General features: G+C 44.0%; 1 protein-coding gene across 1 annotated transcript in view; it reads left to right on the top strand.

The window, feature by feature from the left end:
- The window catches only part of DIAPH3 (diaphanous related formin 3), a 2176287-nt gene that overhangs the window by 869568 nt on the left and 1291807 nt on the right, over window positions 1-14912 (top strand). The window contains exon 17 of the mRNA XM_078657410.1: window positions 7886-8000. Coding sequence (XP_078513536.1) covers window positions 7886-8000 — 115 coding nt within the window. The remainder of the gene's footprint in view (window positions 1-7885; window positions 8001-14912) is intronic.

The raw sequence follows: 14912 nt of genomic DNA, 5'->3' as shown, positions 1-14912 counted from the left end.
TGGGCACATATATTGCACCTTACTAGGGACTTAAATGTATAATAAATATGTAAATTGTGGGTAAGCCAATGCTAGTATGTTTTGAATGTAGAGAATACGCACTTTAGCACTGGTTGGCAGTGGTAAAGTGCCTAGAATTCTAAATCCAGCAAAAATGAAGTAAGCAAAACAGCAGGTCAGAAGACAAAAAGTCAGGGGAAGTCACGCCAAGGATGCCAAGTCTAACACGTATCCTGCAAAGTACCTGACATGGTGTGGGAACAGGTGGATCATTGTGGGGGAGGCCACCGGGTCAGTAATGGGAGCAGGTGCTAACCCACTCTAAACACCAGGACACTAAATTACATTGTGTGCATTTCTTAGTTTATTATTAGGTTCTAGAGTGCATTAAATGTACTTTTCTTCTTGAACTTCAAGTACTGGGTTGTATTATTAGTTATTATACAGCCAAATGTGTTGAGTTCTGAGCATGAGCACCCCTCACTACTGCCATGCAAACCCTGTGACTGCTTTTCCTTCTTACCACTGAGTCAAGTGCTGAAGGAATGTTCTTGGCCATGTTTGCTAAGAGATAGGACAGACCAAGGACCATCAGAGGCAAACCACCTCAACCCCCCCCCATCCCCTTTATTGAGGTATAGTAGCCACTGCATGCCCACTGGCAAGCTTAATAAAATATGGATATGACCTAGGGCTAGGCCTTTTGTTATTCTATGCCAAAAGTGCACCTGTTCCTCTTGCATGTTTTATGACACGAATAAGGTTGCGTGTTAAAGGCCGGCCGATCTGAGGAAGCGAGTGCACACCTAATCTTCCCTTGGTCACTGCAACTGGTGTGACTTCAGCATTGGAGTGCAAAGACAGAAATACACAGACAACTGCTATCAGTGGAAATAAAAAAACAAGCACTTGGAAATATGTCTGACCTTGTCAAGTAGGTGTGATAATTAGATTTTTTTTCTTCTTTTATTATTGCAAGCATATGCCACAGGAGTAAACAAAAAAAAGAAAACATGGAGGCACCTAAATGTGACTGCCCTATGCTTCCAATAAAAACTTCTACATTAAATAAAATGCACATATGTAGCAATTCTACTAGGCATGTTTTTAAATAACAAGCCTTTGTTATTGTGATGAATTTTACTATCCTTTTAATTATAAGTAATGAAGACAAGAAGCAGTCGCCACCTAACCAAGTACTTGTATTACGTGCAGCTACAATGTTACAATATCACTTAACCCCTTCGCTGCCAGGCCTCACTGCACCCCCTCAGAAACTGCCCACTGTGCCTTGCCCTTTTTTTTGTCTATTTGGGGTAGTTTGCGCTTAGGCCCCCATAACGGTTTGTCCACCTGAGTTATCCACGTCAAATTTGTTTTTTTTCTTCCAACATCTTGAGGATTCTAAAGGTACTAGGGGTTTGTGGATTCCCCTCGAGGAAACTGAGGAATTAGGCAAAATTCAGATAAATTAGTTTTTGGGAGGGGGCGGGGGGGGACTGGGTTAAAAGTGATGCAGAAAAAAGCATATGGTTTCTTCCCGGCAAATGGTATCAACGAGAGGTTTGTGGTGCTAAAATCAACATCTTCTCAGCTTTCAGGAACATGTCGACTTTTGTCAGATAACCAACATTTTCTACACTTGTTTGGCATTTTCCTGGGACGTAGCCTATTTTACCTATTTTTGTGCTTTAAACCTCCTTCCATTTAGTAGTAAAAATGGGTGTGAAACCAATAATGGATCCCAGAAAGGTATACATTTCTGAAAAGTTGACAACATTCTGAATTCATCAAGGAGTGATTTGTGTAGATCCTTCAAGTTTTTCCAATGGAAAGTATTACTTAAAATAAAAGAATATTGACATTTAGTTGAAAAAACAGCCATTTGTGCCTACATTTTCACCTGCAACTTCTATGGTAGATTCTTGAAAGCTATATATCATTAAGTCTGCAGGACACTTCTGGTTGCGGGGTTATATGAGGCTTGTAGGTTTACCAAGAATCTGAGATACCCAGAGCCAATAACAGAGTTGCACCTTGCAATGTTTTTTCATTGTGTACAGGGTATACGGTAATTAATTTGGTAAAATATAAAGATTGAAAAATCGGTATCAAGGAAAACTATGTATTTCTGCAATTGAAACAAGATATGGAGTTTAGAAGCAGTGGTTATATGTGCATCTCTGAATTCGGGAGTACCCTGTGAATTACAGGGTATTGTTCAAAATGACATTTTTTACATCCTTTCTTACATTTGGAAGGCAGAAATGCATTGAAAGACCAATAGTAAGAACACTTCTTCTACTATTCTGTGTTTCACCAAATGTCTCAAGATACAATAGATACCAGACTTATATGGGTAGCCTAGTGTGTGTGATAGGAAACTGCCCAAAACGCAACGTGGGTGCATCACATTTTTCAAATGAAGTGACTCTTTTTCGCAATATGCCTATCTGTGGATTTTGGGCCCTAGCTCAGCCATGCACCCCTCCAGCCAAGCACCATCCATGTACACAGCCAGTCAAACGCCATCCACACACCTCGCCAGCCAAGCGTCAGTCCACACACACCGCCAGACATGTTCCATCCATGTAGACTGCTAGCCAAGCAACAGTACACGCACACTGCCAGCCAAACACTAGTCCACACACACTGCCAGCTAAGCGCAAGTCCACATTCACTGCCAGCAAAATGCAGGTTCACACTGCCAGCCAAACACCAGTACACACAGACCGTCAGCCAAACTCCAGTTCTCTCTCTCTCTCTCTCTCTCTCACTCACTCACTCACTCACTCACTCACTCACTCACTCACTCACTCACTCACTCACTCACTCACTCACTCACTCACTCACTCACTCACTCACTCACTCACTCACTCACTCACTCACTCACTCACTCACTCACTCACTCACTCACTCACACACTCACACACTCACACACTCACTCACTCACACACACACACACTGGTGTCTAGTGGTTTTCAGCCCCCTTGCAGGCAGATGAGCCTAAAAATATTGCTGATCTGTCCCAAAGGGAGCTAAAAAAAAAAGGGGGAGCAACCCTTGCCTAAGGGGTCGCACCCTGACATGCTCATAAACATATTACCGGTGCCTAGGGGGCTTTCTGGCCCCCCAGGGGCAGATAGGTAGCTATTGCAACCATCTTCCTCCCTGGGGGGGGGGGGGCAGAAAGGGGGGCATTGGCATCACTCATGATGGGCAACCCACACCCATTTTTTATTTTTAAAAAAAAATCCCTGGTGTCTTGTGGGCTTTTTGCTTCCATGGGGGCAGATCAAGGGAATAACCACCATCTGCCCCCATGGATGGGCAGACATACTCTTCATTTTTTGTTTGGGGTGAGGGCTTTGGCAGCCCACAACTTTACATATTAAAAAACAAGAAATCCCTGGTGCCCAGTGGGCTTTCTGCCTCCCCAGCAGGGCAGATCGGGGCTATTACCCTCATCTGCACCATTGGGGGGCAAAAATACTACTGTTTTTATAATTGTGTGTGGCGGCATGGCCTTGCCAATCGTGGGCAGGTCCCATCCGTCTTTTCTAATAAAAATAAAATCCCTGGTGTCTAGTGGGCTTTTTGCCCACCCTGTGGGGGGTGGGGGGGGGGAACGCAGAAAGACTGTCCCTTATGTTTTGGGGGTGGGGAGATCAGCATTCCCATTCTGGGGAGCCCACACCCCTCTTTTAGATCGGAAAAAAAAATCCCTAGTGTTGGGGTGGGGGGGTCAGTATGGCCAAACAGGGGGGGGGGGGCGGATCAGGGGTAATAACCCCCATCCACCTCACGGGAGGGGCAAAAAGACTGTCCCTTTTGTGTTGGGGGGCATTGGCATGCCCATTGTGGACAGCCCCCACCCCTTTTTTACTATTTAAAAAAAAAGATCCCTGGTGCCTAGTGGGCTTTCTGCCCCCATTCCCTATGAATGCCAATCGTCACTACACTGAGGGGAAATAAATGCCTCGTGCAGCTGGGGAAGCTCTTCTCCAGCTCCCAAGGCTGAAGAAAAACAAGCATTTGCAATGCAATAGGCCTTTCATTAACGAGAGTTTAAGCTTTTGGCAATGCAATAGCTTAATCTCTCACAAATACAAGTCTTATTGCATTGCAAATATGTACATATTTTTTTAGTAGGCCCCATGCAGCGCTTTCACATTCATGAAGGCTATGCCCCTTTCTTTAGACAAGCGGGGTTTAAAGAAAGGTGCGTGTCTGACATTAAAATGATACTGCGGCATGTTAGCTTTGACAAAAAAAGCATCTGTTTGTCAAGTTTTTTTGGGGGGGGGGGGGTAAATGCGCCCATGCCGCGCTTTCACTTTGATGTCTGCTGCGTACCTTTCTTTAGACGCGTTTTGTGTAAAGAAAGGGAGACAGCCTCAATGTGAAACCGCTGCATGGGCACTAGAAAACCAAATAAATAATTAAGCGTAGCCGCTGAATGCGGACTGAACTACTAAAATTAAAAAACTTTACACTCCCGCTATAGCTACAGCGGACCGCCATTAGTAAAAATTTAAATAAAAGCGGGTGGCGTGCTGCAAGGCAGTTGGTGATGTAGGAGAAGAGCTTTAAATAAAATAGTGCTCACCAACTTTTAAAGCAGACCATGAAAGAGCACCAGTAAAAGTCCAGTCGTTATGGGTGGTAACAATTGCAGACAGGATAGTACCACGGAGGGTCTAACAAGCCTAATAATGACACAGAAGCCAGTGTATACAAAGGACAATGACACAAGCCAATTAAAAATATGGGCAGGCAGTGGTCAGGGCTTCAAAGCCTTACTTTACTACTTTATGCCTCGCAGTAGCGCATGCGCTGCCCAGGCTCAACCTAAACAAGCATTTACAATGCAATGGTTTTGCCTTTGTTAAAGTTTGAGCTGTTGGCAAAGCTCTTGACCTTTTTTTTAACATAACTAAATGGCATTGTTATTTGCAATGGCACTAGCTTTATCTTTTGCAAATGACACCCACAAACACCTACAGAGAGCCCCCAACACACACCCACACTGCGCCCTTCCCACACACACTGCAAGCACCACCACACTGCGAGCCCAAACATCAGTGTAAACAAGATGATCCTGGTACTACAGAATGGCTTCCCTACATGCATCATTCTCAAAATCACCAAGAAAGACAATGGATCCGCATTCAACAGAAATGAATTTGAAATATTCAGGGACTAAATGGACATTTACTATCAGAAGATAACACAGCTGTGTCCACAAGCCAATACTACAACATAGAGATCGGGGGGGGGGGGGGGCACTAAGGAGAGCACCAATAGACCGCACATAGTTCTCGATGTGATGTGCGACCTGCACAACCCTACTCCAGTGGTCTTAATTGCAAGCAAGAAGCACGACCAGACACAGCACTGCAAGCAAATGCACTCTGCACTCTGCATCTGCACTCAACACTAAATAATCGATAAGAGATATGTTTGCAGTTTCGTGAAAATAATTACATAAGATTAATGTGGCCCCTTCTCGAGCTCTCACAAGTCACATCCTGGAAGGCAGTAGCGCTTAGAGTGCGAACCAAGGCGCACTTGTGCACAGATGAGCTGCTGGTGCATGAATATTGCTCGTGTGTGGTATTACCTGAGTGGAACGCAGGAACTAAATTCACACTTACCCCGTCGCTGCACAGCGTTTCCGTTAAATATTCACTAGTCTCCACGGGACACTATGGCCTCCTAGCGGCAGAAAGCGGCTAGAAGCCTTGTGCCTAGAAAGAGATGGTGACTCAGCCATTCTAGACTCGAAGTCCCCACCGTGGGAAGGTTCCCGCCAACTCAACCCTGACAACTACTTCAAGAATGGACTGCATCAAAAATCTTTCAAAACTCACCCAGAGAGCGCACTGTCCCCACCGTGGGAAGGTTCCCGCCAACTCCAACTTAACCCTGACAACTACTTCAAGAATGGACTGCATCAAAAATCTTTGGTTTAACCTAACTACCAGAGTAGGCTACGGGGGGAGGGGCGGACACCGACAATGTGTCCCGACGCCCCTCTCCCCTTGCAGGCACTCACCGGGTCCGGCGGCTGTTGGAGGAGAGCTCCCGCTCCTCGGGACCCTCCGGGGCCGCGGAGGGACGTTCTCTTTCCCCGGGGCTCCTCCTGTGCTCGGGAGCCTCGGGACGATCGATGCAGGCTGCTTCCTCCTTCCGGCTCTCTCCTCCTCCTCCTGCGATGACGCGGAAGGGGGCTCGGCCGGCTGGGCCAATCCCAGCGCGGCCCGGGCTTGAAGGCGGGCGCTGCTTCCTCCTCTCACTCGGGGCCGCGGCGGTGAATACACGGAGCAATGCCGGGTGGGCACCGGCCTTAAATCTAAATATTAAGCGAGGTGGGCACTCGCTCGGGGTACCACAACAGCGGCAAGGTCCCTGGCAGGGTGGGCACCTGCCATCGGACAAATATACTCGAATATCAGGTGCCGGCAATGCCGGACCAGATTCGGGGGCGTTCCCGGCTTTCGGCTGACGTCGCGTGACGTCGGCAAAAGCCAAAGAATGTCGGGAACGCCCCCGAATCTGGTCCGGCATTGACGGACAGGCCCCTCGTCCAATGGCTAGGCTCCATTTATGGAGCCAGCCAATGAATGACGAGGGCCGACCCAAAGCCACACTACAGAACTCATCAGGATTTCGCCTGCGCGAAAAAGATGCGCAGAGCGCATCTTTTCGCCAGGCAAAACCTAAAAAGGAAATCCTGCTGCTGTTTGCATCAAAGGATTTCAAATAGTGGGCCTTGGACATAACCGTTACGTCTTTGGCACTGGAGTGCCACAGCCTGGGACATAACCATTACGTCCAAGGCATGGAAGGGGTTTAACAAATTTTCATAAACTTTAAAAAAGGGACAGAAAATAAATCACCATCTGAGTCCCTGGTGTGCAGGCAAAATAAATAGCTGATATTTAAGGTTAATATAAAATCATGAGTAAAACAAAGCAAACTATGATCCATTTTTGTCACTGAAGAGAAAGGAACTACTTTACGGTGGATGTGAACAATCTGCACAAGCTTTGTCCAGTCACTCAGTGAAATGAGCCAATGGGTAAAGTGGGCTGACAGGTTGCCCATGCTCTACTTTGTGGTGTGGGGAAGAATGACAAATCAACAGACCAATGGATGAAGCCTGCTGATAAACGCCCATATCTATGTGTGACACTGAAGGAGAAATGTTAGGATTTCAAAAAAAAATCAAGGGTTGTCTCTTTAGAAGCTTGCTTATTTCTTCAAGTTAACTTGCCGCGTTCTACTTCTCCAGACAGACATATTTTGTGGACATTTCTATTCTTTGCTAATGCAGTCTTATATCAGATTTGATTTAGATATAGCACCATTTGCGGTCTTAAAAAAAGGTGCAATCGTCAGATATTTAGTGTCATGAGAATCTGAAACTGTTGGTCATGGTTACAGGTCGATATGAAATTACCTCTAAAGTGTTTAGCACATTGTTAATACCATGTAGAATATATATGACCCAGCACTGAAGATATTAGCCACATGTAACTAGATCATGCAGTAATTTCCAAAACAATACAGACAAGACCACATGATGCAAGGACTCCTCGAGATATTTTTCTTTAAAATATTTCATTTATTCTTAATATAATTTTAAAAAGTCATTTCTCGGTAGACTTAGCCATTGTTAGCACTTTAAAAAATTGGACCGAAATACTGATCAAGAAGGTGAGCACTTGTACAGATATACTAAACATTTCTGTAGGAATGGTTCACGTGAGAAACGACTTGCATATATTTTGTCTTTCAGGATGGAATTACTAGTCATAAAATCTTTAATGTCGCCTATGAGAGCGTGCATGCGATGTAAGCCTTTAATGTTTGTTTGCAGATTAGACCGCAGGAAATGTCAGAAAACTGCTTTTGGTTAATAGTGAATGAGGACAGATACGAAGATCGGGACATCCTGGGTCAGCTCGAAGATACCTTTTGCTGTCAAAGAAGCGGTAGGTCCCATTATTCCTATCATTTTTAACTGTTTTAATTGGCCTTCAAAGATAAACCCTATTATAGTAGATTCCTCTGTTGTGTTGGTGACCCTCCCTGTTGTGCAGTGCACATCTCTTTTAATGCACCCCCTGGCAGCAGACATCGAGCCCACGGGGATCTTGTGTGGCCGATGCAAAAGGATGTGCAGACCCGGAAGCGCGCCCACTGGTGGACCTCCCAGCATCACCACGTTATTAATGGTAGATTCATTTGTTGTGTTGGTGACCCTCCCTGTTGTGCAGTGCACATCTCTTTTAATGCACCCCCTGGCAGCAGACATCGAGCCCACGGGGATCTTGTGTGGCCGATGCAAAAGGATGTGCAGACCTGGAAGCGCGCCCACTGGTGGACCTTCCAGCATCACCTCGTTATTAATGGTAGATTCATTTGTTGTGTTGGTGACCCTCTCTGTTGTGCAGTGCACATCTCTTTTAATGCACCCCCTGGAAGCAGACATCGAGCCCACGGGGATCTTGTGTGGCTGATGCAAAAGGATGTGCAGACCCGGAAGCGCGCCCACTTGTGGACCTCCTAGCATCACCACGTTATTAATGGTAGATTCCTTTATTGTGTTGTGCACCGCACAACAGGGAGGGTCACCGTCTCTTTTAATGCCCCCCCCCCCCCACCACCACCCCGGAAGCAGACATTGAGCCCAGGGGTGTCTTGTGTGGCCGGTGCAAAAGGATGTTTAGACCCGGAAGCGCGCCCACTGGTGGTCCTCCCAGCATCAGCACGTTATGCTCTTGATGGAATGGTGAGGTCATGTATCCTGCTGATGAGCTAATTTGCAAGTACCTTTGTGTAAGTAAACTGCGATTCAGACCAGCCAACTCCGATGGCAGCACCTTGTGTCGCACCGTCTTCCAGTGAAGAGCCTATATCACATGGTGTGCACATATGATTTGGAAACCCCTGGCGAGAACATGTTTCCGGCTTATTGTGAGAGACTCTGTGCAGTCTACATTCATAAGAGTGTTTTGAAACTTACCACGAATGTTGGTGGCCTCCTCTCAAGCCTTTGCCATTTTTTTTTGTTAGAGAATGGGAGGGTCTTCTCGGGTAGAGCTGGGCACTATACCCCGATCCCTCTCTGGGGCTCCCTACCCCACCTTCATGTTTAGCTAGGAGGCACAGGGCTTAAAGCCCAACCCTTATTGCAAACCCTACCCATTCAAGACCCCACCCTCGCAGAAGCTAAACCTAAGGTCTGGACCCTGTCTAAATTGGTTCTTTAAAGCTTCTTTCCGAAGGTGGACTTAACTTTTTTTCTTTTTTTTATTAAATATATTTCTGTTCAGGACCACTGCTGTTCTTTAATTCAACACTCTTCTGAAAGGCAAACATTGGCATTTTGATGCTTACAGCTTGAATAGTAAAAGTATCCCAGTCTCATTTAAAATATTAGACGCTGACAAGAGAGTCTGTGAAAACAAATCTTCCGTTTTTGGTGAAGGAGTGCTTTTGTAAAATTCAAAATATGAATTTTACGTTTAAGATTTGTAATTAAGTCATTAATTTAGGCCACTTAGTTGTAAAATCTTTAGGAAACTATTTGAAAAATTCGTTAGCTTGATTTTTTTAGTGTTTTTTTTTAAAGAACGTTATCTGACAATCCTGCTTTTTTCTTTTTGTTTAGCAAGTTATACTGTCACTTTGCTTTACCACCATGGTTCTTGTTTGTCAGTCAGTCTTTTAGTTTGTTGATTATCTGCCCCCTTTCTTATACGTGGTATTGTTTCTACGGTTTACACTTCCTTAGCTATATGATTATCTTCTGTGACATAGAATTATTCTGACGGCATTTTTTATTATCCAGATGTATATTCCTTTTTGTATCCCAGCTTGTCGCTGCAAAACTATTTTAGTCATTGTGAACAAGCGCATAAGTTAGTGAATGTCAACAGATAACACCTAATGAAAAATATCTGCAATTTGATTTTTCTGACTTGTAATTTTGCTGAATATAAGAAACACCTGTCAGAATACGTCATCAGGTGAGACCCTTCATGACTGTTGCTGTCTTCAGGACGGCTGTCCTGTTTCCTGGAAAAAGGATGGGCTTTTCCTTCTATGTTGATGGTAGGCGAGAATGTGTCAAGGGGGAGGGCGTTGCATGATTAAACGTGTCTTACCTCTTGCTGTGGTACAACAGTGGGGGCTAAACCTACCTACACCTTCCTTTCCTGCTTTAAACATCTCACATGGGATCCAATCCTAAAATACCACCACCCATCCTCATCATTTTATGGAATGTTTCACATTTCATGAGCAGTGACGACCCCATGTCTGATTTTAAAAAGTCTGGGGAGATGGCGTTTTGCAGGGTAACTTATATTTATTTAATTTCTTGCAGTTTCATATAGTGCTGGCTACACTCCAGTGGGTGGCGGAGAGCCTTAAGTAAAAACCGTGTCAATGCATAAGCACTTTTGGTTTGTTACATTACATTTTGATGAGGTTGGAGTTAACTTAGCAAGAAAGGCAGCTCATGATTTTAAGCTGTCTGAGCGGAGAGTCCAGACAGTGTTCTCCACTGCAGTACAATGACCATTGCCATGCAGTGAGTTGCCCCCCTTTCCACCTAAGCTCACCTGCCTGGTATATTGTCGGGTGTGAGGGGAGCCAGGCATGGATCCACTGAAGTTGGGTCCCAGTATCTCAAAAGTCCAAGCTGACTCAAGACAATGGTTAATTTTATGGTAAAAGTTTCCAGTCTTAATTGTTGATCAGGACTTTGGAAGAGCAAATTTAGATATGAGGTAGGGAAGTGTCTTTATAATACTAACTTGCTATACAAGGGTGTATAGTAAACATCTTGAGAGAGCAGGCACGACTTGAATGGGAGTGGCAATTATTAGCCTGTGTTCAGTGTTACAACTCTGCACGGTGGTTTAAGTGAAGTATCAGGCTGGAAGGAGCTTGCAGATACTGCAAAGCACATGGATATGTATGCCCAAGTCAATACATTTTTACACTGAAATGCTAGTGGTAGGAAGTGTATTCACGTGTCTGTCACATAACATCAATGTATCGCACAATATGGGGGGCGTGCGTTTTGTCAGGGCACCAGGGCTAAAGAAACTGCAAGGCAGCAGCAAACATTTCTGGCTTTCTAGACCAAAAATCTGATTGGGCTGTTTCTGAATAATCCTCGTTCTTCGCTGGTTGGTATTATGCGTTAGCACTTGGCTGAAGCCCTGGGTCTAATGTTTTAGTGCTATGAAGCCTGCGTGTGACTTCATGCCCTGTAAATAAAATTAATACCGTATTAGCTACAATATCTGGGCACATTAATTTTTACGGGCAGTAGCATGTAGTGGCGTTATTTCCATTCTGGTGATATGACGACCTGCTCTAGTAACTACAGGCGAGCAGTTGATGACCATAAATCACTTGAAAGGTGTGGTAACCATGGTCAAGCCACTAGGAGCACAGCAGATCCTCATTGTTTGGTGCAGCTTTTGTGTATTTTTCTCCTGCTCATTGTGGAGTAGGCTGTACCACTACTGTGCGCTACAGCAAGGCGAGCCAAGCAGTATTTAGGTACTCTGCAGCAATGCCAATTTATGAGAATTGAGTGCTATTTTTATTTAGGACACATTTTTAATTTCTTCTAATATTGCACACACGACATTCTCACTTGGCTATTCAGAGACCTGTTTAGATCTTAACATGAAGATACACAGTTCCAGAAGTCAGGACTGGCATGGCGCTGTTTTTAGCTGTCAATTTATTTCTGAGCAAACTTATTTTGCTCATACATAATTAGGGTTCCCGGTTTTATGGTATTTATTTTTTTGCCATTTCCGTCTGTGTTTATCCATATTTATTTTTTGGGCATTTTTTCTGTATTTATCCGCATTTATTTTTGCCACAGGCAAAAGACGCCGCTACAGCTAGTATTTTTCCGCATTTATTTAAATTGACAATGCACACCAGCGCCCGGTTGTTATTGGTGAACACAATACATTCATCTGAAAACTTTGCCACTGTAATACAAGCACATGTGCATTTCAAGAGACTTAGCGTACATTGAGGCTCTTTCTGGTTTGTTAATGAAATGAAGACCACTGAAAACCCGTTCAATATTTGCTGATGAGACTGGAAGAGATTCAAAGAAAGATTACACTGTGCTTCTGAGAACGCCAGTTTGCCATTGCACTGGTGTCTTTTTGTGGGATAGGGTACGTTACATATTTCTTGAATTCTTCTTCTACAACATTCATTAAATCATCAGAAGCTCCAACCAACATGAATACATCTTTGTAATCATTGAAATCCTGACTACACTGAACTTTCTTGAATGGGTCAAGGATTGTAACCCGTTTCCAAAAAGAGTTGTAACTCATTTGCCCAGTTATGTTACGAGCTAGGACAGCATCCCACTTGTTTTTCAGTGCATCTTTAAAAGTAATCATCTCTTTTATTAGGGCATTTGCTTTTTTTGTGGTAATATTTGCAATAGACTGGCGATCATTGGGTCTTGCAACAGCCATGTCAACCTCTATGGCTGAAAATATGTGGTGGGCATGTGTTTCTTCTGACTCGAGCTTCTTCTGAATGTTGATGATACCAGTTAGGGTTTTAACAATGAAATGCAACTTCACATAGAAAGATTGGTGGTTTGCCATATTTCCAAAAGTCTTACTGCTCCCTCGTACCAGCTGAACCATCGGATCACAACAACCGCCCTTGGATATCTCATTCTCCCGTCTACATTTCCTTGCGAATAAATATGTTTTCGCATACTTAAATACTGCTCCAACCTTTATAACAAAATCATACATTTCCCGGTTCTCAGGCTGAGACAGAGCATAGGAAACAGCAGCATGTATAAGATGACATGGATCTTTTACATGGATGGAATTAATCCTCTGAGCAGCGCGCAAATCAGTTACTGCCTTTGTCATATAGGATGCAGAATCAGAACATATTGCAACAAGATCATGCCATGATTTACCCAACTTTTGAAGCACACTGTATACAATTAAGGCAATTTTAGCTGAATTACTCTCATCAGATACAGTGATGTCAACTAAGGCTGAGCTACAACCCTTTTCTTCATCATCACAGTAATATGTGACCAATGTTCCAATGGCTGGGTCACCATGCACCTCTGTTGTTTCGTCAATTATTAAAGAGATAGGGACATTTGCTTCAGCTTCACGTATGTTTCCGAGCAGAGCTTCAAACACTTTGGGGAGATATTTTTCATACGTTTGGCTAAATTTGCACATTCTCCTTGCTGCAGGACACAGCTGCCTAATCAGCTCTCCAATTGGACCATCAGTCTAGTGAAGTGGAACACCACCTTCACACAGAGCTTTCACAAACTTGTGCGGGATGTCCGCAGCCTCTTCAATATTTTGGCGTGCACGAGTTGTGCATTGCTCCATGGTAATTTGCTCCATGCGGGCCTTCTTTACGAAAGGAGAAGAAAGTCTATCGTGGGTTTTGCTGCTCAGGTGGGCTTTGATATTATCCGCTGCCCTGTTTTCAATGTCAATAGTTGTTCGACATGACTTGCAGTTGAACATTTTCATCCCTTTAAGGGATACGGCTTAAAATTCAGCATACTCCTGTACTTAATCGTCAATGTCCATTATCTGCACTGCGGAATTGGGTATGTAGGAATTTTACCCCAAAGACATTCAAATCCATCACTGTTTCTCGTTGATCTTAGTTTGTACATTTTTAGTTGCAATTAGTTTCTTCTCTATCCAAATATGTTCACATATACCAATTGTTTCTTCATTGATATATTCACACATTCACTCAATTAGATGATTTATAGAGCTCAGCGAATCACCCGAGAGGGTGTCCAGGCACTAGCATGGTCCAAGAGACTCAGTTAAATAGCCTGGGAGGTTGTTCCATGTCGTAGTTAGGAGAAGAAGCGTCCTCCGCTCATGCTTCTGCTGATGCGGGGAGTGTGGGCGAGCGATATGTAGGCGATGGTGACGTGCTATGTAATCTGACCTCTGCAAACTTTTTTGCTATTGGTAATCTTTCTGTCATATCACAAAAATAAATGATGCAAAAGGACATCATGGCGAAACTATGAAAAAGAATCACTTTCGAAATTCGCCTCTTAGGGCAGAAAGACTCACATCAGTGGTTGCGTTATTGTTCCCGTTGTTCTCTGAGTTAAAAAAAGCATTATTTAAAAGGTTTGAAATTCTAGTTTTTCCCATGGGGAGACCGTTTGACAAATGGTGTTTTTGTTGTTGTTTTATGATGTGTTTTTTCTCTGAACAGTTACCCTCACCGTAGGCATACACCATACTGACTAAAAGCTCTGTGTTTTATCGACCTGATCCAGATGAATGTCCAAGTGGTCCCACCGATTTAAAATTGACAACCTCTCTTTTAAACAGTGTGCTAATAATTATATGGAAGTGCAACGGTAAACGGGGCATCTCAAAGAAGTATTGAACCCTAAACCTTACAGGCTTACCTTATTAAGTGTTAAACAGGAAGTGATGTCAGGACCTTGTAGCAGCAGGCGAGTCAGGAGAATGCAACACACTGAAAGCAAGACACACAAAGTTTCAAAATTGGCTGCTGCTCAAACTTATTTTCATTGTAAAAAGATGCCAATATAGGCAAACACGCCCCCAACACATGTACAACTGCTTGTACACGGAGTGCAGAGGGAACAACAAACTAATAATGGCAACGCAACACACAATAACAAATCAAAAGGAACACCAGGGCCGGCTTTAGCGCTGGTGGCACCCAATGCGACAATGTTAGTTGTCGCATTGGGTGCCACCTCCACCACGGATTCTCTCACTAGCACCCTTTAAATTGTGAACATGTCTCCATAACCACTCTCTCCTAGGTGCATTAAATTAGCTATATAG

This window comes from Lissotriton helveticus, chromosome 8 (genome assembly GCF_964261635.1).
Source record: "Lissotriton helveticus chromosome 8, aLisHel1.1, whole genome shotgun sequence".
Taxonomy (NCBI): Eukaryota; Metazoa; Chordata; class Amphibia; order Caudata; family Salamandridae; genus Lissotriton; species Lissotriton helveticus.
Note: the sequence above shows the minus strand (reverse complement) of the source record. Positions and strands in the feature narration are given on the sequence as shown.